Below are 23,958 nucleotides of genomic sequence, written 5' to 3'. Positions count from 1 at the left end.
AGGTAGACATTTAAGTAGACATAAAGGTGGACATAAAGGTAGAAAAAAGGTAGATAAAGGTAGGAAGGTACATAAAAAGATAAAGTAGTTCTTTTGTGCACGCGAGACTTTTTTACTCGACCCAGTCTTTTTTTGGTAATAAATGAGGTAGTATTTGAAGAAAGGCTGCGAACCCTCGACAAAAGCGATTGAATTTCTTCATAAATTTGATCAAAAAATATTCATTTGCAGTCATCATAGGCATTAAATACGAATTACAAAAGTTCAAAATTTTCCACTAATCTTACAAATTTCACTACTTGCTATAACTGGACACCTGCACACACCTGCACACAGGTTTCATTCACGACATTGGTCCAGAGAACTCGTTAATGTCGGCAGCCCCTACGTTGGCCACGATTCAAAGGGAAATATTTTCATCTACACAAAAAGCTACTTGACAGTGTTTACAAAATGATCGCAAAACAATAAAAATAACCGTAAAACAAACATTCCTAAGGAACGAGTGATGGAGTTTGATAAAACAAATTTGACAAAGACTTACTTCAACCGTTCTCTTTGAAAACACATTGAAGCAGAGATATTGAACATTGATTATCCTTCAAAGACATTCAAAGTTCATATCATCCGGGACAGTAGATCAGTGACGTAAGTTAGTGTGAGGCACACCGTGGAGTAATTTTACGCATAAAAGCAAGTTTATAAATTTGTGCAAATGAATATCGATTTTAGACAGGAGGGTTGGCCAAATTCTCATACTCCACGGTGCTGTTTGAAAACGCCTTCCATTCATCTACCAGAGATTTACGATTTAGTGAACTTGACCATTATATATAAGCTAGGCATTTTCATATCGATGACATGGCTATACACATGACGTCATCAACTTTCAATATTTCCTAATCATTGCAAATTACTATGGATGAATCATCCCTATGATAACTATATGTGTTCGTGTACATTGATACAGGATCAGTAACATGAATGGCTAAGTATTGCCAGTTCAACCATCGATTCCGTAGAGCATTTGTGACAATGGGCAACCACTGGGTGTAGTGTGGGATTCTGGGTGGTAATAATGTTGATGTGATGGTAACATGAGTATATACGGTCTATCAAATCAACACCAATCTGCAATATAGTCGAAGTCTACGAACAATGCCTAAAATAGAGGATAGTCCATGATGTAGTACATTTAAAGAAGCATTATGGTATTCAAACCAACTGACAATGTGATTTAAACTGTTTCACAATGTGATTGAAACAACATCAAAATGTGGTTCAAACAACTTCACGATGTGGTTTAAACAACTTTACAATGTAACTGAAAAAGATCACAATGCGATTGAAACAACGTCACAATGTGATTGAAACAACGTCACAATGTGATTGAAACAACGTCACAATGTGATTGAAACAACGTCACAATGTGATTGAAAGAACGTCACAATGTGATTGAAACAACGTCACAATGTGATTGAAACAACGTCACAATGTGATTGAAACAACATCACAATGTGGTTCAAAGAACTTCACGATGTGGTTTAAACAACTTTACAATGTAACTGAAAAAGACCACAATGCGATTGAAACAACGTCACAATGTGATCGAAACAACTTCACAATGTGATTTAAACTGTTTCACAAGGTGATTTAAACAACATCACAATGTGATTGAAACAACGTCATAATGTGATTGAAACAACGTCACAATGTGATTGAAACAACGTCACAATGTGATTGAAACAACTTCACAATGTGATTTAAACTGTTTCACAAGGTGATTGAAACAACGTCACAATGTGATTGAAACAACGTCACAATGTGATTGAAACAACGTCACAATGTAATTGAAACAACGTCACACAATGTGATTGAAACTACGTCACAATGTGATTGAAACAACGTCACAATGTGATTGAAACAACATCACAATGTGGTTCAAAGAACTTCACGATGTGGTTTAAACAACTTTACAATGTAACTGAAAAAGATCACAATGCGATTGAAACAACGTCACAATGTGATCGAAACAACTTCACAATGTGATTTAAACTGTTTCACAAGGTGATTCAAACAACATCACAATGTGGTTCAAACAACATCACAATGTGATTTAAACTTCAATTTTAGTGGTAGACCATGCTAAACAGAAATTGCACATACGTGAGCTAACATGGTAGCACAGTCTACACCGTTTTCAAAGGATATTTATAGAACAAAAATCCCAAATTTTTGATTTCGATAACGTTGTTTTAAAAAATAAGAAACTTCAACTTTTTCAAAAAAAAACCCCATCAAGAATATTGCTATAGATAACTGACAATTCATTATGGCCATGACCAACTTACCTGATCCTCAACTGTAAGAGGTCTAGGCTCTTTGGGCGGTGTTAAAACTGGATCTTCTGAGGTGAATTCTTCATCAAAATTACTAACATCTTCCGCGTGATTCTAATTGCAAAAAAATGTCTTACAATAAACATAGAGTAGAGTAGCTATAAATTACGCATGCGTATGGGGTTGTCCCAAAATGCAGCATGTCTAGCAACATTGCTAGGAGTCGGTGCTTCCACTTGGCGATAAAATGCAAAGTTTGCAATTGAAGCAATAGGTTTAAAAAGGTCCCCAAGTCCCGCGACTACTTGAAATTATGACGTTATAGAGTGGGGAAGAAATTTGTACCGCGCCTGCAATTTCTCTCGGATAATTTGTTGACAATTGTGATGATTGACATTGAATAAAAATTCATCGATAAACATACCAGCGTTGGTACAAATGGTGGTCGAACTTTCCGTGATAAAAGTTCTCTCCAATTTACATCCAAGAAAAAAAACAATATTGGCAATTTGATAAAACATCTTAACCTCAAACTTATAAGTCGTGTAAAAACATGAAACTTATAAGTCGTGTAAAAACATGAAACTTATAAGTCGTGTAAAAACATGAAACTTATAAGTCGTGTAAAAACACGAAACTTATAAGTCGTGTAAAAACATGAAACTTATAAGTCGTGTAAAAACATGAAACTTATAACTCGTGTAAAAACATGAAACTTATAAGTCGTGTAAAACCATGAAACTTATAGGTCGTGTAAAAACATGAAACTTATAGGTCGTGTAAAAACATGAAACTTATAAGTCGTGTAAAAACATGAAACTTATAAGTCGTGTAAAAACACGAAACTTATAAGTCGTGTAAAAACATGAAACTTATAAGTCGTGTAAAAACATGAAACTTATAAGTCGTGTAAAAACATGAAACTTGTAAGTCGTGTAAAAACATGAAACTTATAAGTCGTAGCAACTTATAAGTCGTAGCCGATGCACAAGCAAAATGAAATGACATACCCTAAAGAACGGTTGTTTTTTCACATCCTCGGCGTCATTTTCACCAGCTCCAAGTCTTTTTTCAGGATTGCGTCGAAGCAACTAAATCGAGAAAATCGTTCCGATTGTAATTATGACGTGGTTGCTTTGAAAAATGCACTCGCCAAAACCTTACAAGATAATTTCCGAGGAGATTTGACATTCTAACGAAACTGTTTGATTACTTCAATCATTAAGAATGACAACTTTTGGGATGGGAATTTTTTGTAATCGAAAGCAAAGTATTCTCGTCAATTTTCGTCGAGAAAGAGAATATATTTTATCTAAATGCCGTTATTTCACTGATTATAAGAAAATATACATGATTTTGTAGATGGGGTAAAGGGTGCTCTAGTCTATAAAACATGTCGTTCAGTCAGTTTAGTTTGGATTTGATTTCTGTGAGTGTTTCTATGTCATTTTTAGCTAAAACTAGTGGGTGCACACCCGCTTAACGTACCTAAATCAATCCCTGGATTTAAATGTATATTGGATGTTTAATGTATGGCAATAGTAACGGACATTAAACTAGTTACTAATTCGAATATACGAATCTGATTTGATAAATAAATTCGCAAGAAGCAAAGACAATAGGAATGAAAATCTGAAAAATTACGCGTTAACTTCAGAACGGTAAAGGACATAAAAACAACTGACTATATAAGACATGTTTTAGTTCAATGTCGTCTTATAAATAGAGGAGATCATCACAGTATGCTAAAACAATACGTAAAATTAAATTGACGTCATAAAACTCACCCTTCTCATGATGGTGACAGCTTCGACGGATAAAAACTTAGGATAACGAACTTCGTCGTTCACAATAGAATCGAACACTTCCTCTTCATCATCTCCGGGGAATGGGGACTAGAAATGAAAACAACTCAGATACTTTCCCTCATCGTGTTCGTGAATGAAAACTGAAAGAAAACTTCAACACATAAATGAGCTGTGGGCAGGAAAAAGGAGACTACTTCAACACATAAATGAACTGTGGACAGGAAAAAGGAGACTACTTCAACACGTAAATGAACTGTGGGCAGGAAAAAAGAGACTACTTCAACACATAAATGAACTGTGGGCAGGAAAAAGAGACTACTTCAACATAAATGAACTGTGGGCAGGAAAAGGAGACTACTTCAACACATAAATGAACTGTGGGAAAAAGAGACTACTTCAACATATAAATGAACTGTGGGCAGGAAAAAGAGACTACTTCAACACATAAAGTAACTGTGGGCAGGAAAAAGGAAACTACTTCAACATATAAATGAACTGTGGGCAAGAAAAAGAGACTACTTCAACACATAAAATGAACTGTGGGCAGGAAAAAGGACTACTTCAACACATAAATGAACTGTGGGCAGGAAAAAGGAGACTACTTCAACACATGAACAACTGGGCAGGAAAAAGAGACTACTTCAACACATAAATGAACTGTGGGCAGGAAAAGGAGACTACTTCAACACATAAATGAACTGTGGCCAGGAAAAAAGAGACTACTTCAACATATAAATGAACTGTGGGCAGGAAAAAGAGACTACTTCAACATAAAGTAACTGTGGGCAGGAAAAAGGAAACTACTTCAACATATAAATGAACTGTGGGCAGGAAAAAGGAGACTACTTCAACACATAAATGAACTGTGGGCAGGAAAAAGGAGACTACTTCAACACATAAATGAACTGTGGGCAGGAAAAAGGGAGACTACTTCAACACATAAATGAACTGTGGGCAGGAAAAAAGGAGACTACTTCAACACATAAAATGAACTGTGGGCAGGAAAAAAGAGACTACTAACACATAAATGAACTGCGGTCAGGAAAAGGAGACTACTTCAACACATAAATGAACTGTGGGCAGGAAAAGGAACTACTTCAACACATAAATGAACTGTGGGCAGGAAAAAAGACACTACTTCAACACATAAATGAACTGTGGGCAGGAAAAAGGAGACTACTTCAACACATAAAATGAACTGTGGGCGGGAAAAAGGAGACTACTTCAACACATAAATGAACTGTGGGCAGGAAAAAGGAGACTACTTCAACACATAAATGAACTGTGGGCAGGAAAAAGGAGACTACTTCAACACATAAATGAACTGTGGGCAGGAAAAAGAGACTACTTCAACACATAAATAAACTGTGGGCAGGAAAAAGAAGACTACTTCAACATATAAATGAACTGTGGGCAAGAAAAAGGAGACTACTTCAACATATAAATGAACTGTGGGCAAGAAAAGGAGACTACTTCAACATATAAATGAACTGTGGGCAAGAAAAGGAGACTACTTCAACACATAAATGAACTGTGGACAGGAAAAAGGAAACTACTTCAACACATAAATGAACTGTGGGCAGGAAAAAGGAGACTACTTCAACACGTAAAATGAACTGTGGGCAGGAAAAAGGGAGACTACTTCAACATATAAATGAACTGTGGGCAGGAAAAAGGACTACTTCCAACATAAAATGAACTGTGGGCAGGAAAAAGGAGACTACTTCAACACATAAATGAACTGTGGGCAGGAAAAAGAGACTACTTCAACATAAATAAACTGTGGGCAGGAAAAAGAGACTACTTAACATATAAAATGAACTGTGGGCAAGAAAAAAGGACTACTTCAATATAAATGAACTGTGGGCAAGAAAAAGGAGACTACTTCAACATATAAATGAACTGTGGGCAAGAAAAAGGAGACTACTTCAACACATAAATGAACTGTGGACAGGAAAAAGGAAACTACTTCAACACATAAATGAACTGTGGGCAGAAAAAAGGAGACTACTTCAACATAAAATGAACTGTGGGCAGGAAAAGGAGACTACTTAACACGTAAATGAACTGTGGGCAGGAAAAAGGAGACTACTTCAACATATAAATAAACTGTGGGCAGGAAAAAGAAGACTACTTCAACATATAAATGAACTGTGGGCAAGAAAAAGGAGACTACTTCAACATATAAATGAACTGTGGGCAGAAAAAGGAGACTACTTCAACATATAAATGAACTGTGGGCAGGAAAAAGGAGACTACTTCAACATATAAATGAACTGTGGGCAAGAAAAAGGAGACTACTTCAACACATAAATGAACTGTGGGCAGGAAAAAGAGACTACTTCAACATATAAATGAACTGTGGGCAAGAAAAAGGAGACTACTTCAACATATAAATGAACTGTGGGCAAGAAAAAGGAGACTACTTCAACATATAAATGAACTGTGGGCAGGAAAAGGAGACTACTTCAACACATAAATGAACTCTGGGCAGGAAAAAGGAGACTACTTCAACACATAAATGAACTGTGGGCAGGAAAAGGAGACTACTTCAACATATAAATGAACTGTGGGCAGGAAAAATGAGACTACTTCAACAAAAATGAACTGCGGTCAGGAAAAAGGAGACTACTTCAACATAAAATGAACTGTGGGCAGGAAAAGGAGACTACTTCAACATATAAATGAACTGTGGGCAAGAAAAAGGAGACTACTTCAACACATAAATGAACTGTGGACAGGAAAAAGGAAACTACTTCAACACATAAATGAACTGTGGGCAGGAAAAAGGAGACTACTTCAACACGTAAATGAACTGTGGGCAGGAAAAAGGAGACTACTTCAACACATAAATGAACTGTGGGCAGGAAAAAGGAGACTACTTCAACACATAAATGAACTCTGGGCAGGAAAAGGAGACTACTTCAACACATAAATGAACTGTGGGCAGGAAAAGGGAGACTACTTCAACATATAAATGAACTGTGGGCAGGAAAAATGAGACTACTTCAATACAAAAATGAACTGCGGTCAGGAAAAAGGAGACTACTTCAACACATAAATGAACTGTGGGCAGGAAAAAGGAGACTACTTCAACATATAAATGAACTGTGGGCAAGAAAGGAGACTACTTCAACACATAAATGAACTGTGGACAGGAAAAAGGAAACTACTTCAACACATAAATGAACTGTGGGCAGGAAAAAGGAGACTACTTCAACACGTAAATGAACTGTGGGCAGGAAAAAGGAGACTACTTCAACATAAATGAACTGTGGGCAGGAAAAAGGAGACTACTTCAACATATAAAATGAACTGTGGGCAGGAAAAAGGAGACTACTTCAAACATAAAATGAACTGTGGGCAGGAAAAAGAGACTACTTCAACACATAAATGAACTGTGGGCAGGACTACTTCAACACATAAATGAACTGTGTGGGAAAAAGAAGACTACTTCAACACATAAATGAACTGTGGTCAGGAAAAGGAGACTACTAACACATAAATGAACTGTGGGCAGGAAAAGGGAGACTAACTAACACATAAATGAACTGTGGGCAGGAAAATAGACTACTTCAACATATAAAATGAACTGTGGGCAAGAAAAAGGAGACTACTTCAACATATAAATGAACTGTGGGCAAGAAAGGACTACTCAACATATAAATGAACTGTAGGCAAGAAAAGGAGACTACTTCAACATATAAATGAACTGTGGGCAAGAAAAGGAGACTACTTCAACATATAAATGAACTGTGGGCAAGAAAAAGGAGACTACTTCAACATATAAATGAACTGTGGGCGGGAAAAAGGAGACTACTTCAACATAAATGAACTGTGGGCAGGAAAAAGGAGACTTCTAACACATAAAATGAACTGCGGTCAGGAAAAGGACTACTTCAACACATAAAATGAACTGTGGGCATGAAAGGGAGACACTAACCATAAATGAACTGTGGGCAGGAAAAAGAAGACTACTAACATATAAATGAACTGTGGGCAAGAAAAAGAGACTACTTCAACATATAAATGAACTGTGGGCAGGAAAAAGGAGACTACTTATAAATGAACTGTGGGCAGGAAAAAGGAACTACTTCAACATATAAATAAACTGTGGGCAGGGGAAAGAGACTACTTCAACATATAAATGAACTGTGGGCAAGAAAAAGGAGACTTCAACACATAAATGAACTGTGGGCAGGAAAGAAGACTACTTCAACATATAAATGAACTGTGGGCAAGAAAAAGGAACTACTTCAACATATAAATGAACTGTGGGCAAGAAAAAGGGAGACTACTTCAACATATAAATGAACTGTGGGCGGGAAAAAGGAGACTACTTCAACACATAAATGAACTGTGGACAGGAAAAAGGAAACTACTTAACACATAAATGAACTGTGGGCGGGAAAAAGGAGACTACTTCAACATATAAATGAACTGTGGGCAAGAAAAGGAGACTACTTCAACACATAAATGAACTGTGGACAGGAAAAAGGAAACTACTTCAACACATAAATGAACTGTGGGCAGGAAAAGGAGACTACTTCAACACGTAAATGAACTGTGGGCAGGAAAAAGGAGACTACTTCAACACATAAATGAACTGTGGGCAGGAAAAAGGAGACTACTTCAACACATAAATGAACTCTGGGCAGGAAAAGGAGACTACTAACACATAAAATGAACTGTGGGCAGGAAAAGGAGACTACTTCAACATATAAATGAACTGTGGGCAGGAAAAATGAGACTACTTCAATACAAAAATGAACTGCGGTCAGGAAAAAGGAGACTACTTCAACATAAAATGAACTGTGGGCAGGAAAAGGAGACTACTTCAACATATAAATGAACTGTGGGCAAGAAAAAGGAGACTACTTCAACACATAAATGAACTGTGGACAGGAAAAAGGAAACTACTAACCATAAATGAACTGTGGGCAGGAAAAAGGAGACTACTTCAACACGTAAATGAACTGTGGGCAGGAAAAAGGAGACTACTTCAACACATAAATGAACTGTGGGCAGGAAAAGGAGACTACTTCAACATATAAATGAACTGTGGGCAGGAAAAGGAGACTACTTCAACACATAAATGAACTGTGGGCAGGAAAAGAGACTACTTCAACATAAATGAACTGTGGGCAGGAAAAAAGGAGACTACTTCAACATGAACTGTGGCCAGGAAAAGAGACTACTTCAACACATAAATGAACTGTGGTCAGGAAAAGGAGACTACTTCAACACATAAAATGAACTGTGGGCAGGAAAAGGGAGACTACTTCAACACATAAATGAACTGTGGGCAGGAAAATAGACTACTTCAACATATAAATGAACTGTGGGCAAGAAAAAGGAGACTACTTCAACATATAAATGAACTGTGGGCAAGAAAAGGAGACTACTTCAACATATAAATGAACTGTGGGCAAGAAAAAGAGACTACTTCAACATATATAATGAACTGTGGGCAAGAAAAGGAGACTACTAACATATAAATGAACTGTGGGCAAGAAAAAGGAGACTACTTCAACATATAAATGAACTGTGGGCAGGAAAAAGGAGACTACTTCAACACATAAATGAACTGTGGGCAGGAAAAAAGAGACTACTTCAACACATAAATGAACTGCGGTCAGGAAAAAGGAGACTACTTCAACACATAAATGAACTGTGGCATGAAAAGGAGACTACTTCAACACATAAATGAACTGTGGGCGGGAAAAAAGAAGACTACTTCAACATATAAAATGAACTGTGGGCAAGAAAAAGGAGACTACTTCAACATATAAATGAACTGTGGGCAGGGAAAAAGGAGACTACTTCAACATAAATGAACTGTGGGCAGGAAAAAGGGACTACTTCAACATATAAATAAACTGTGGGCAGGAAAAAGAACCTTCAACATATAAATGAACTGTGGGCAAGAAAAAGGAGACTACTTCAACACATAAAATGAACTGTGGGCAGGAAAAAGAAGACTACTAACATATAAATGAACTGTGGGCAGAAAAGGAGACTACTTCAACATATAAATGAACTGTGGGCAAGAAAAAGGAGACTACTTCAACATATAAATGAACTGTGGGCAGGAAAAAGGAGACTACTTCAACACATAAATGAACTGTGGACAGGAAAAAGGAAACTACTTCAACACATAAATGAACTGTGGGCAAGAAAAAGGAGACTACTTTAACACATAAATGAACTGCGGTCAGGAAAAAGGAGACTACTTCAACACATAAATGAACTGTGGTCAGGAAAAAGGAGACTACTTCAACACATAAATGAACTGTGGGCAGGAAAAGAGACTACTTCAACACATAAATGAACTGTGGGCAGGAAAAAGGAGACTACTTCAATACATAAATGAACTGTGGGCAGGAAAAAGGAGACTACTTGGAAAGAAAACAGACCACGGCCAAAGAAGGCTGCAATGGAAATACATGAATCGTACAAAGATATTAACTATAGAAAGATGTGCAACAGAGCAAGCTATACTATGTGAAGCAAGCATGTCAATAAAGCAGCAACACATCTTACCTCTCCGACCAACATTTCAAATATCAATACACCTAAGCCCCACCAGTCGACAGAACGTGTGTAAGAAGTTTCAGTAAGAACCTTCAACAAACAATACATTGCAAACATTAGAATTTTTTCTTTTTTTTGGACAAAAACAAAAGAATATCTCAGTACTTCGGGCGCCAAGAACTCCGGTGTGCCACAAAACGTGCCCGTTCTAGCGCCATAACCCATGCCTTCTTTACAAAGTCCAAAGTCAGCAATCTTTACGTAACCCTCAGCATCCAGTAAAAGATTATCCAACTTGAGATCTCTGTCAATGAAAACCAAGCATTTTAGAGGATGGTTTTACGTACAGCTAACCAACCAATACACACAGGATTGCAAGCAACCATTGACATGTATAATAAACGAGATAGCGCATTGCAATACAATGCCCAATCAAAAATTCAACCCAAAGTAAGCGGGTGCTTACATTGTATTCACCTGATTAGTAGGTTCCACTTTAATAGTGAAACCCAAATTTAAGATACGACAGAGCTTTAATGACGACGTATTTATGTTATTTTGGGAACTTAAAGCCATGTATAAACATAGCTGATTTTTTGGAAATATGATTTTGATTCATATTATGATTACTTCGTACTAAGTGAGACCTTCCAATATGGCGGTTCTGACTTCACTGAAATAGCGGAGTGCCGTTATCCAGTCTATTGTCAGATCAGTCATAACAACACACGAGAATAATTTAACTGGGATCCATACCTGTAAACAATTTCGTGGTCGTGTAGATACTGCAAACCAAGTACAACGCATGACGTATAAAACCTAATGAATGATGGAAACACGGCAATCAAAATTGAAAATGGAAGGAATTTTTCCCAAAAATCCAACAGGGAGGCGAATGCATTGTCAGACACAAAAAATATTATTTAAAGTATCCGTAAAATGCTTTCGCTAGATCTTGAAAAGTTCCACGTTTGAAAAAGATCTGAGCTACGTTACGCAAACATTACACAGTTTCATATGCTTCCCTGCTTCAAAACATCAATATTTAGCTCCATAACGGTTGCTTTAGTTCTAAAACTGATTCCACACCAACTATTTCTTAATAAATGAAAACTTTGGCAATCGTCTAAATTCACGAGCCAATCAAATACAGCCATAAGACACCCGAACACGACATAATCTGAGAACTTACACGGCTCTTTTTTCCGAGAATACTTCGTTATGTATATGCATCATGAGATCACCGCCCGAGGCGTACTCCATCACAAAGCACACGTGACTCTATGTAAAGATTCAATTATACCCAGTTTAAACATGGCGTGTGAAATTACAACAGGTATGCAAAAACATAAGGCAGTATATGCTTTATAACGGTCAAACAAACCTTCGTTTGAAAGCAAGCGAACAAATTGACTAAGAATGGATGTCTTGTTTTGTTGGCAGCCAAGAATATCCTTTTCTCCGACTGTAAACTGTAAAAGCAAATCATCAATGATTAAATACATGCATATGCGCATGACGGGAGATGAAGAATGACATAAAAGATCGTAAGCTCACCTTTCAACTTCATCTCTCGATATAATGTCGGATTTTTTTAACGCTTTTATCGCAAACAACTCGCGAGTGTTTTTATATTCGCCAAGAATAACCTACACAAATATAAACTGTTATTTCAACAAAGTCGTCAAACGTACTCGAAATCATACTATATTACACCAGATTAGATTGGATTAGATAAACAGATGAGAATCGGGATTAGTACCTTTCCAAAATGTCCCCTTCCGAGAACACTGATGGTTCTGAAATTTTTCATGCTCATCGCAGAAGACACGGACGACGTTGCTCTCGGCGCTCTTAAAAAGAGACACAAAATCGTACAATTTAAACTATTTAAAACCTCTTTTTGAACGCAAAAAATATCTAAAACAAGTATCCTTTTATATCCCATGCATCATTTCTATTTCTATTTATTCTTTACATCCCATAGATTACATTCCATTTTTTCTTCATATCCAATATATTCTTTATCTCTAATTAGAATTTCGTAATTAGAATGATATCGTATTAGCAATTATAATGATATCGTATTAGCAATTAGAATGATATCGTATTAGCAATTAGAATGATATCGTATTAGCAATTAGAATGATATCGTATTAGTAATTAGAATGATATCGTATTAGCAATTAGAATGATATCGTATTAGTAATTAGAATGATATCGTATTAGTAATTAGAATGATATCGTATTAGTAATTAGAATGACAACGCATTAATTAGAATGACATCGTATTAGTAATTGGAATGACATCGTATGAGTAATTAGAACGATATCGTAGAAGTAATTAGAATGACATCGTATTAGTAATTAGAAAGACATCGTATTACAATTTAGAATGACATCTTATTAGAAATTAGAATGACATCTGACGAGGATTTTGAATGTTCGGTGCGTTAACACAAAATTATTAAATTTATTACCTTCGTTCGTCAGAAACCAGAGGATAATTTCTCGGGCTTACATTAGTTACTATTCCACCTGAAGGAGACACATTCCCGCCACTACTATTACTAAAAATTGCAAAAGGCACAAAAAATTTTTGAAAAAAGAAGCACTTGCACGCAGATTCACAGACATTTTGGATGAAGAAGGTGGAAGCATTATAACTAAGCATTAAAACTACTCTTGCTGTGTGGTTATATAGGCAATTGATTCGTGTAAAAGAACTAAACATCAATTATTTGGGTAGGCACAGCAACATTACGAAAACATATACATCACTACATCACTAAAACATATACTTCTGAATAGAGACAATTAGCGATATAATCTTGCGTGATAATTAAACATATTACAATGAATTCTGCCAGACTTCGAGTAAAAATGTCAAGCAATAAACGTAAACAATACGCCATCAAAACCAACAACGGCTAATACTCCTCGGTAATATCCACACACAATACAAAAAATTAAATCAGTCCACATCTACCTCGTTGTTCTCCGGTGTGAAACTGTCGGTGATGCAGGTGAACCAACATAGTCGTTTGTTTGATGGTCGAGAAATCCAAATGCTGCCAAAGCTTCCTGGTAATACATAACATTACTCAGTATAAATGTTTTATGCAGTGCGGTGTTTGAAATTAAATGAAGATATGATCTTCGCACTTTGCTGGAGTCACCTGATTTTTTCAGGTCCTGAGACGATTGGTTAAATTGTCCAGCAAAGTGCGAAGATCATATCTTCATTTAATTACTCAGTATACTTCGAATCAAAATAAAATTGTACGAATAGTGCATAACATTTAAATTGAACAAGACATTAAATAACATTTAACACTATTGTAAGGAGCCAAATATGATGGTACGGAAGATTTTCTAGTTATTGTAGAAATGACCGGTATTAAGTAATCGCAAACTTAGACGAACGATTTTCCTTTACTAAAATGATATGCAGCAAAATACTCAGATCGATGATATGATCCTTCATATGAGCCTAACTTCAAGTTCCCCATTAAATAACGATTATTACTAACTTCCTGTCAATATACCATAATGATAAGAACGTCACTACTGAAGAAACCTGTTCTCTGTGCTTGCTCGGCGTTTGAACCACGGTCTTCTTGTGAGGCATTGTTTGAGATCTTTCATGAAAGTCATTTGATGGAGAAGACGGTGGGTTTTTATCGTAGTAAAGGTCATCGGTCGACTTTGGATATGGCGGAGGTGTCATGTTCGTGGGACGTGAACTGCAAGACAAAAACAGCAAAATAAACTTTCTTTTTTTATTTATAAGTATGTTTCTCACAGGCCAAATAACAACAAATCGATAAAGAAGGCATATCAATCCAGACAAAAACAAAGATCAATGAAGTCGCGCAAACGAACATAGTTCTCCTGGACTGGTTCCTTAATAAGTGTTACGGCCCCATTCTCAAGAAAAATTCTCTATTCTAAGGTATACTGGACAAGTTAAGCCTCCCCTAAAAATACACCGAGGAAGTGTTGCTTCATACGCAAGAAACGAAAGACGGGGGGAGAGAGTAATACTGATATACAATAATACTATTTTTATCTGCTTTGAAATCTTACTTGGATATGACCGAATATGTCCCAGTTGTTCCAGGACTTAGCGTGTTTGACGTGGTTTGACAATTCTGTGGTGTAGCGAGACTCTTGAGCAGTCTTGCCCACGTGACAACATTCGTGTTCATCTGTTGTGCTCGCAGAAAGTTCTTGCCTGAAGATAAAATAAAAATAAAGAAAACGATCAACAGGGAAAAGCATGAACGCATCTAACTATATGTTAATGTCCCCATTTTGACCAACGCATCACACCCCCTCCCACGCAGAAACGTTATGCCTATATTTAGGTTGTACATACCACGATTCATTTTGAATATCTTTCGTTGCCTTTGTAGTTTTGGCTTTCTGCTGACCATCGGGTTGACAAATGTGACCTACAGGGAAAAAGTAAAATAAAAATTTAAAAACACCGAGAAAGCTGTAATTTGAATGCACTAGCTTCAGCTGAACGACAGAGTACATAATCCTGATGAACCGCCAGAACAAAATTCTACAACTATTATAAGCACAAGGCTACCAACCTGCTCCAAACATTTGAACGGAAAAACAAACATATTGTCATGCATTCTGAAACATTTTACATCTTAATGTATGATCTCAAATAGTTCAACGTGCTTTCAAAAACGACGAAGTATTTTGTTCGACTTTAATATTTCATTTAATGAAATTAATATTTCATTAAACAACATGTGATACCTGCTGTAAGAAAACGTCTATGAACCACCGAACCGTTCTAAAGACTATGTAAAGTATTTATGCAATGGAAAAGAGGGGTGAAGTATGGAAAACTGTTGATGTTTGAGAATAAAGATGTTCGGTGGTGAACATCTTAGAAACTTACGACATTTAATGAATGACGTCATTACCACATAATAAAACAACGACCATCTCAAGAGCTTCATCGGTAAGGTCGCCAATCTTTTTAGGTAGGAATTCGAACCACGTGTCGAGACACGTTTCACCTTCGGAATATCTTCGCCACACTTCGGTAATAAACAATTAACGACGCGTATCTTTTGCACGTGAGATGAAGGATCCGTGATGCACTCTCGACAGTCGAAGTTTCCACGAAGGAAGTCGGTCAATGTACTTGATAACGAGACGGTGAACAATACCCAGTTGTCGTTACCATGTTCCTTCGAGAAGATTGCCTTCTGCTCTCGTTTTACGTAGTCGACGTTTCTTCGTAAAAATCGTCGAGATTTAACGTGTTTTATTTTCACGACGACGTCAGAGTCTGGTCTAAGTCGTACACCATTTCTCTCAATTTTTTTCCTCCTCAATTCAATATTGCGAAAGTTTTTCTCGCAGTTGCTTCGAATAAATCTCTCGTCTATGCAACGTTTGCTTTCTACTCCATTTACTGTCATTTTGGCTCACGATCGTACCATTCTCGAGACGATTTTTGCCACTAAACCTACCATTTAATCTGTTTTCTGAAGAAGATATTGTTTTCGCCTTCAAGTCTGTAGTACGACAAGACTTTCGTTCTTTTTCGAAAATATTCTCACCATTACGAAAATTTTTCAGGTTTTTATCACTTTTACATATATCGACAGCGGCGTCATTCTTGGTGTTAACCATTCTTCTATCATACTGCCTTCTCAATGTCCCCTTACCACCATTACTTCCATCGCTCGTTGCCCACTTATCCCCAATACATCCACCATCTTCATGACATGTACCTGTATCTACAGCATTATTCGATGGCACCATCTCCCCTTTCGAAGCAATGGTAACCAAGTCAGAGTTTAGAACAACATTTGCTGCAACACGTTTTGAATCGAAGGCACTGCCGACTTCACCATCTTGCTCCAGACTTTTTAAACGTTGACTATTTCTGTTTTCCGTATCTAACATTGAAACTTCTTTGTCACTTGCACAATTTGTGTTATGATCAATAACATTGTTTCTTGAGTAAGTCATACTTTTGAAATTCCACTTACAGAATCTTTATCTAAAGCCCTCGACTTGCCACAATGGGAAGGTGATCCTTTGGAAGACATCGATTTTTCCATATTAACTTTCTCTGGAGAAATTGATTGTCGATTTTCCTCATAAACACTGCCGATGAGCTTATGAAACTTCGAAGATTCCGCAGAAATTATTCTTTTAGAGTTGCCTTTCGACAGATCCGTCCTCACAGAATTACATTTGATGTCCAAATCAACACTATCCTTTTACACTTTACTGTGTTTTGAAAAGAACGCTCGTCGCGTCTATAATTTCTATCAAGCTCTGATTTGATCGTGCTCAATTGTGCTTTGTTGCAGGCACTATTCAATTGATATCTTGGGGAGTAATTACAAGAAAATACAGCTCGTCCGTACGAAGAAATATTACCATCACTGCAAGCTACCGACGGCAAATTGTTTTTTTCAATAAATTGCTTCGCACTTTTTTTAATATTTTGCTCACGCGGAGTTCTCTCATTAAAAGGTGATAAGCTTCCTTTGTTAATGACGCTTTTTTCAAGATCACCAAGTAGAGCATGTGTTGTTTTGTTCAGAGACATATCAGCAAAATCCTTGCACACCTCCAGACAACTTAAACCTCTTTCTTCAGCTCCAACAGTCATAGGTTTCCCGCCAGCATACACATCTATCTCAAAACAACTTTTCTTTCCATCCACACTCGTGTCAAAATTGCATTGAATTCCACTCACATCCAAACTTCGACACTTAGCTAATCTTGATTTCTTTACGCTTTTCAAGCCCTCGTTCTTGTTACTAACTTTACAATTGGTCGACGATAAATTCGCTAGTCCAGTTGTCATACTGCAGTCAGTACATCGACATCGAGTCCTTGACATGGTCCTGCTACAATTCTTGTCTCTTTCGATACCTTGAAAACTTTCACATTGATTTCTGCCAGCTATCACATCGACGTTCTTTCGTAATCTCGCTTTCAACTCAATATCCTTCAGGTGTAGTTCTTGTGAAGTTTGAGAGCCCCAAGAGCTGTACAAATACCCATCGGAGGGTACATAACGACCGCCACGAAATGGAGGCAAACTGCTTTGTTTACGAAGTTGCTTCGAAGCAACTGCAGGGAGCCGTTCTTTTCCAAAATCACGAGATCGGTGAAATCTGACCCTCTCATCAGACGAGTTCTTGGAAATAGAAGAATTCTCCGATATGCGAAGTCGGTAATTCGATTTATTTTGCTCCATTTCGGACACATAAGTTTTAGACACAAAAATTATTCAAGTTCATCAACTCCATTCACTACCTCAGCCGATAGCTACTTTTTACGCACATTTTTCCATTCCAGATGTACAGTAAAGATAGAAATAATCTTTTCCAAGATTACGTTTAACATTAGCAAACGATCAACAAATCAATGGATCAAGATAGGAGGAGAGCCTAAGTATTCACCAAATGGCACGGAGAAAAACGATAAAATGCGGACGGAAGAATTTTCGACAAGAAACGGACAAAACGACGCGAGAAGTAAATAAATCCAATTCCACTTGATTTGCCCAAACAAAGAGTCTTTACATACAATAAACTTTACTGTATTCGGATGCAACTGATTTGACGCGAAATCCTTCTCACAGAACGCAGTTGTTTTAGCTTTGCCACACTTAAACTTGCAATAATGTGAAAAAAAGATACTTAAAGAGAATTCGAGCGTAATATAGAACCGGAGAAAGATTTCGGAGGCCGCTGCAAAAGCAGCCCATAGCACTCCTTATCGCTGTGTTTAAATAATTAATGCGAATTGTCTAATCTTCTGATCTCTGCAACGCGACGCGTCCACCTGTCTGGTACGCGTGCTTTAAAGAATGAAATTGAAAAATCCGATCAAGAAACGCTGAATGCTTCGTTGTTAGCATTAAGTGAGAATCGATAGTCGGACGGTTAAAAGTTTTTTAGACATATGATGTCAGTATAGGAGTAGTGAAATACTTCATAGTTTTTAAACAGTGCAAACAGATTGTTGACATTTACAATGAAGATACCAGACTTAAGTTTTCAAGGCAACAACCGCCAGCTTTAGTAAACAAAAAACAATTGACGCTCCGCAAAAAGTGAATATTATTTATTCTAAACGTTTCGACAAGTTTTATATGTCATACTAATGACGACATTTAAAACTTGTCGAAACGTTTACAATAAATAATATTTACATTTTACGGAGCGTCAATTGTTTCGTGTTTAATTACTAAAACACTTTCGGCAGCATTTTGACAATTTCTTCAAAAAAGCGAAGAAATCAACTCACTCACACATGATCAAAGTGTAAGTGCGTACGAGAGAGGGGGTGAATAAGTTTTGAAAGCATCGGGAAAGATTAATTGATAAATAGGAAACTTTCCGCCAATAAGTTTTCATCATTCACTACCCACCCCACCCCTACTCGTGTCCCCCTCCCTGCATCTCTCTTCCATGAAATACCAATACGAAACTTTCCGCCAATAAGTTTCCATCATAAAGCAAAGATTGAATTTTGACGTATTATCCATTGAAGTATTGACTACCCACCCCACCCCTACTAGTGTCATCCTCCCTGCCTCTCCCTTCCATGAAATACCAACCAGATCCCTCACGCCCCATGTACTTACAGTGCCAACAATTTCTCCCTGAGGCTCTAACGGAACAGTTATGTTGTGCGTCTTGTTATCAAGAAATTCTTCCAAGCGCAGGAAGACGACAGCACACATGGCTCTGTAGTCGTGCCAATAAACAGCAATTTCAAGCTCACGTGACTAGAAAACATAAGATACCATCATTAAACAATGGTTCATGATGAAGCATGTTAACGAAGCAGAAAATACTCGTGAATAGGGAGAATTGCATGAATAAAATTCTATATTGTTCATTAACAAAATGAAGAAATTTTTTGGTGAAAATAGTAGAATTGGTATAGCATTTATTAATTTTATTTCAGCACTTACAAGCCAAGTGAAGGTCAAGCTAACATTCATTGCTAGAGCTTTCCCAACTTTTTCTCTGCTTTAGGCGAGTAAAAGCCTCAGTCTGAGGCCATGTCATGAATGACAAAATGTACAAACCAAGCGTTGGTAAACATACCACCAAAAAAGAAACTCACCCTTTCCAATTCTATACGAAATTCTTGTTCCCAGGCATCCCTGGAAACGGGTCTCCAATTAGTCTGATTCGTGTACGTGTTGTCCAGTTTAAGCACGGCGCAAACCTCATCTGAAATAACAATGAAAACACAATCAGCGGCAGAACAAAACAGTTTTGTAATTGCCAGAACATCACTCCAGTCTTGAAGATCGTAAAACAAAAATAAGAAACATTTATATTGCGAATTAGTGAACGTTTACTTGAAAGGTAATTTTCTGTTCCTGTCGGTGCTCCTTTCTTGCTCATTCGAAATTTATTCTCCGGACTGAAGACAGAAAACGCTGACATTCGCCTTGGATCACGGTTTGGTACGGACTCGAGTAAATTATCAGCACCTTGTAGCATTACCTAACGAAATTTGAAAACACATCAAAAATGATAAGACTTCATTAGAAATCAATATATTGTGATAGACACGACAGTGTGTACCTAACGACTGAAAAAAAACTAGTTCTTGAATAAAGCTAAAAGGTTTAAAGTTCTCCTTGCTTTTTCAGACTTGTCCGAATGCGTACCTAACGACTGAAAAAAAACTAGTTCTTGAATAAAGCTAAAAGGTTTGAAGTTCTCCTTGCTTTTCAGACTTGTCCGAATGCGTACCTAACGACTGAAAAAAAACTAGTTCTTGAATAAAGCTAAAAGGTTTGAAGTTCTCCTTGCTTTTTCAGACTTGTCCGAATGCGTACCTAACGACTGAAAAAAAACTAGTTCTTGAATAAAGCTAAAAGGTTTAAAGTTCTCCTTGCTTTTTCAGACTTGTCCGAATGCGTACCTAACGACTGAAAAAACTAGTTCTTGAATAAAGCTTTTGAAGTTCTCCTTGCCAGACTTGTCCGAATGTGCAACGACTGAAAAATAGTTCTTGAATAAAGCTGGTAAAGACAATGTCCGAATGTTTGACAGACAAATTCCCTCGATAGTTCTACACACTAGCCCTTGTGTGCAAGACGAACACATTACGTACTATGTGGTAGAGACAATGTCCGAATATTTGACAGAAGAATTTCCTCGATAGTTCTACACACTAGCCCTTGTGTGCAAGACAAACACATTACGTACTATGTGGTAGAGACAATGTCCGAATGTTTGACAGACAAATTCCCTCGATAGTTCTACACACTAGCCCTTGTGTGCAAGACGAACACATTACGTACTATGTGGTAGAGACAAGCGAAAGCCACATTCATTCAAGAAGACTACTGTTGCAGCAAGCAGCTATTTCTACAGCTACGAACTTACGATTAATTTTCCAGTAAGCGCAGCTGGTTTAGGAAGAGAGTTGTCGTTCCCAAACGAGCCACCAGATCCTCTTTTACCGTAATTTTCCTGGAAGATGCCTACAGTCGCTTGTCTCGGCGATGTCTGACCTATTCGTTTTTCTAAAGAGCATAGGAGCAAATCCAATTTCTGCTTCGATTCATTGATCGTTTTATCCGTCTAAAATTGGAAATGAAATGTCAATGTAAGCACGCTACCTCCTCAATCCTGTCCACCCTGCAAATCAATTCATTGATCAAAAATCGGGATTTTAGGTGAATTGACTAAGAAGTCGAATAACTGTTAATTTTTCTTTCTTCTTCCCCCGGCAAATCAGTAACCTTAAGCAAGTATTCTAGGAATACGTGAACACCCCCAGCAAATCGATTCAGAAAATCTTTGAAATTTACAAGCTAGCATTCTGGGAATGCGAGAATCGATTGGTAGAACAATATGCTGACGAGATTAAACACATAGGAAGGAAGGGATAACAAGGGACCTGCATTGATTACGAAGAGTAAGAGGCAATCGTTGACTAATAATGAAGCCGTTTCATAGAAAAAAAAAACTTCACGACTCCTCATTCACGAGGCTTCGGAGATGGACTTAGCGAGAACTTTTAACATTCCTGCTCATTTTTCGTCATAAAAACAACAATAAAAACTAACAAGAAATTGATTAAAATTGAAAACAACGAACAGGGTTATCATCACAGTTACAAAATGGTAATTTTTAAGCGACAAGTATGTTCTTAAAGCGTAGTTCAAAACAGCGGTCGAAAAAATACCTCTAGTGTCAGTTTCTTATCTTGTTTCTCCTGTAATAACTTCTTCATGTTATTTAGCCCATCAATCACGCGGGTTTCGATCTCAATGTGATGACGTATAGCCTCGATTCGATATTCCAACGGAGAAAGCTTTGGTGGGACTGGTTTACTGGAATGATTCTCTGGTCCTTCCATCGCATTGTGCTGCTGCTGTTCCTCGCGAAGTATGGCCATCTTAAGAAAGGCTATTTTGTCTTAGAATCATCCAACATTTGCTGAGCCTCCGCAAGCAATTTCTTGTCTTTCGACGCACTGTACATATGTATCATGTTCTCTGCTCCCTGTCGTACTTTCTGCTCGATCGCCATTTGTTTCTGTAGCGTCACCAGATGCTTGTTGACAAGATCGTGGTCATATTGAACTTTTTCCGGTGAATATAACTCATCCAGTTCTACAGTAAATTATAAGGTTTATGAGTATTTCACGGAGGAAAATCGGCCATCGGAAGTTCTGCTACAGGAAGTTATCAATTAATACTACGGCTGGGGTTTTTTCCGTGAATTTGGTATCAAACAATCAGTCACATATGGCGACGTTGGAAAAATTTATGGAAATTTGGGAAAATTCAAGCTTAAGTCACGTTTAACCCAACCAAATATGCTTCTGACCTTTCAATCTGGTGCTAGGAACCAGGGTGATTTCAAGTTGAACCAAGGTTTTTCTTCCTTACCTCAAAGATCTAGCTGGCTGCATCATTTACTCACTGTTTGGATAACTGTGATCATTGAGTACATTCATGGATTGCATTGGATGAGGGTCACGTGACTGTTATGAACTGTTCAAACTAACCTCACTTTGAAGTCACAAGAAGTGACAAAATTTATCATCTAAGTGCCTTGTTAACTTTTTTATACACAGCAAACACCATATCCAATGTTAACTAATCCACCTTGACCACAAAGGCCAATAAGTCAGAGAAGTCTTAGATTCAAGTCAGGTAACACAATCTTACAAACATTAGTCTGAGCATTTAAGGTTGGTTGCAACAATGGATCACCAAAAAGGTCTGACAATGGTTAAAATGATAATTTATCATTCTCATAAAAATATGTTTTACCAGAAAAATATATACACATATCAACAACCAAACAGTTCTTCCTATGTAATAAAATGTCGTCAATACATTAAGATGAGAATATCAACAAATTTCCAAGCAAAACCCAAAATTAAATCTGATTGAAGGGATATGTGTATCCATGTTAATTGTTTATCGGTGAAATTAGTAGTGACTGATTGCCATAGATTGACACTTAAGGCATTTCAGCTGGACAGCACAAGAAATTTTTAAAGTTTGATATACTTATTCAACTTCTCTAACACACATTCATTTTCTTTTCCTTAAACTACAGTCATTCACAGCAATCTCTTGTGAATTATCAATGTTATCTTCATTAGAATTGAATAAAATGCTCGAACATTTGTGTTTATTTTGTTTTTTTTAGTCTCCTTGGCTACTATCTGTACTGAACATGAAATTGACTAATAACAAATTAAAATAAAAGAATTTAAGTTGAATTGATAATCAATGAATAATTTATTTTACATTGTCAGTGGTCTTAGTTAAATAAACTAAGGCAATCTTCAAATGAACTGCTTTTGCCAGCTTTCTCACTATGTGCACCTGCAAAGTTGTTGTTTATTGTCTTCAAGTTATGCAAAGTTTACCAAGCCATTACTATGTTTTGTCAATGCTTTTTTTCTTCAATTTATGATCACTTCAATGAAAACAACACTTTACTATGCTCATCATTAACCTTGAGTGAACTATGATTATAATCTACCTCTTTGACAAGCTTCACAATAATTTAGAGAATGCACAGTCATAATTCAATAACTTAAATACTTCCTGTTTCATATTGAGGAACTAATTTCAAAAAACTACTTGACTTAATAGCCAAAGTAATTGTAAAAACTATTCTCCATGTACACAAGTCATGGCATAAAGACATTATTGTGAGTAGGTATGTCTTATGATATATCATAATAGATCAGCATGCTGCCTTCTTTATTTAGCA

General features: G+C 37.0%; 1 protein-coding gene across 1 annotated transcript; it reads right to left on the bottom strand.

The window, feature by feature from the left end:
- Positions 1-205: 205 nt before the first annotated feature.
- Positions 206-22,330, bottom strand: LOC124439235 (serine/threonine-protein kinase N2-like). The gene is given in 23 exon segments (XM_046989462.1): positions 206-1,162; positions 2,352-2,453; positions 2,764-2,823; positions 3,350-3,430; positions 4,127-4,234; positions 10,691-10,771; positions 10,847-10,985; positions 11,438-11,500; positions 11,874-11,962; positions 12,066-12,153; positions 12,239-12,330; positions 12,444-12,534; positions 13,162-13,251; positions 13,671-13,765; positions 14,262-14,427; positions 14,771-14,918; positions 15,063-15,138; positions 19,332-19,475; positions 19,820-19,929; positions 20,061-20,208; positions 21,100-21,297; positions 21,905-22,131; positions 22,134-22,330. Coding segments are annotated over 23 exon segments (2,556 nt in total). The 5' UTR covers positions 22,252-22,330; the 3' UTR covers positions 206-1,120.
- Positions 22,331-23,958: the final 1,628 nt, after the last annotated feature.

The sequence above is a fragment of the Xenia sp. Carnegie-2017 genome, unplaced genomic scaffold (assembly GCF_021976095.1).
Source record: "Xenia sp. Carnegie-2017 unplaced genomic scaffold, XeniaSp_v1 HiC_scaffold_19, whole genome shotgun sequence".
NCBI classification, from domain to species: domain Eukaryota; kingdom Metazoa; phylum Cnidaria; class Anthozoa; order Malacalcyonacea; family Xeniidae; genus Xenia; species Xenia sp. Carnegie-2017.
This window is presented reverse-complemented; position numbering and strand designations above follow the sequence as displayed.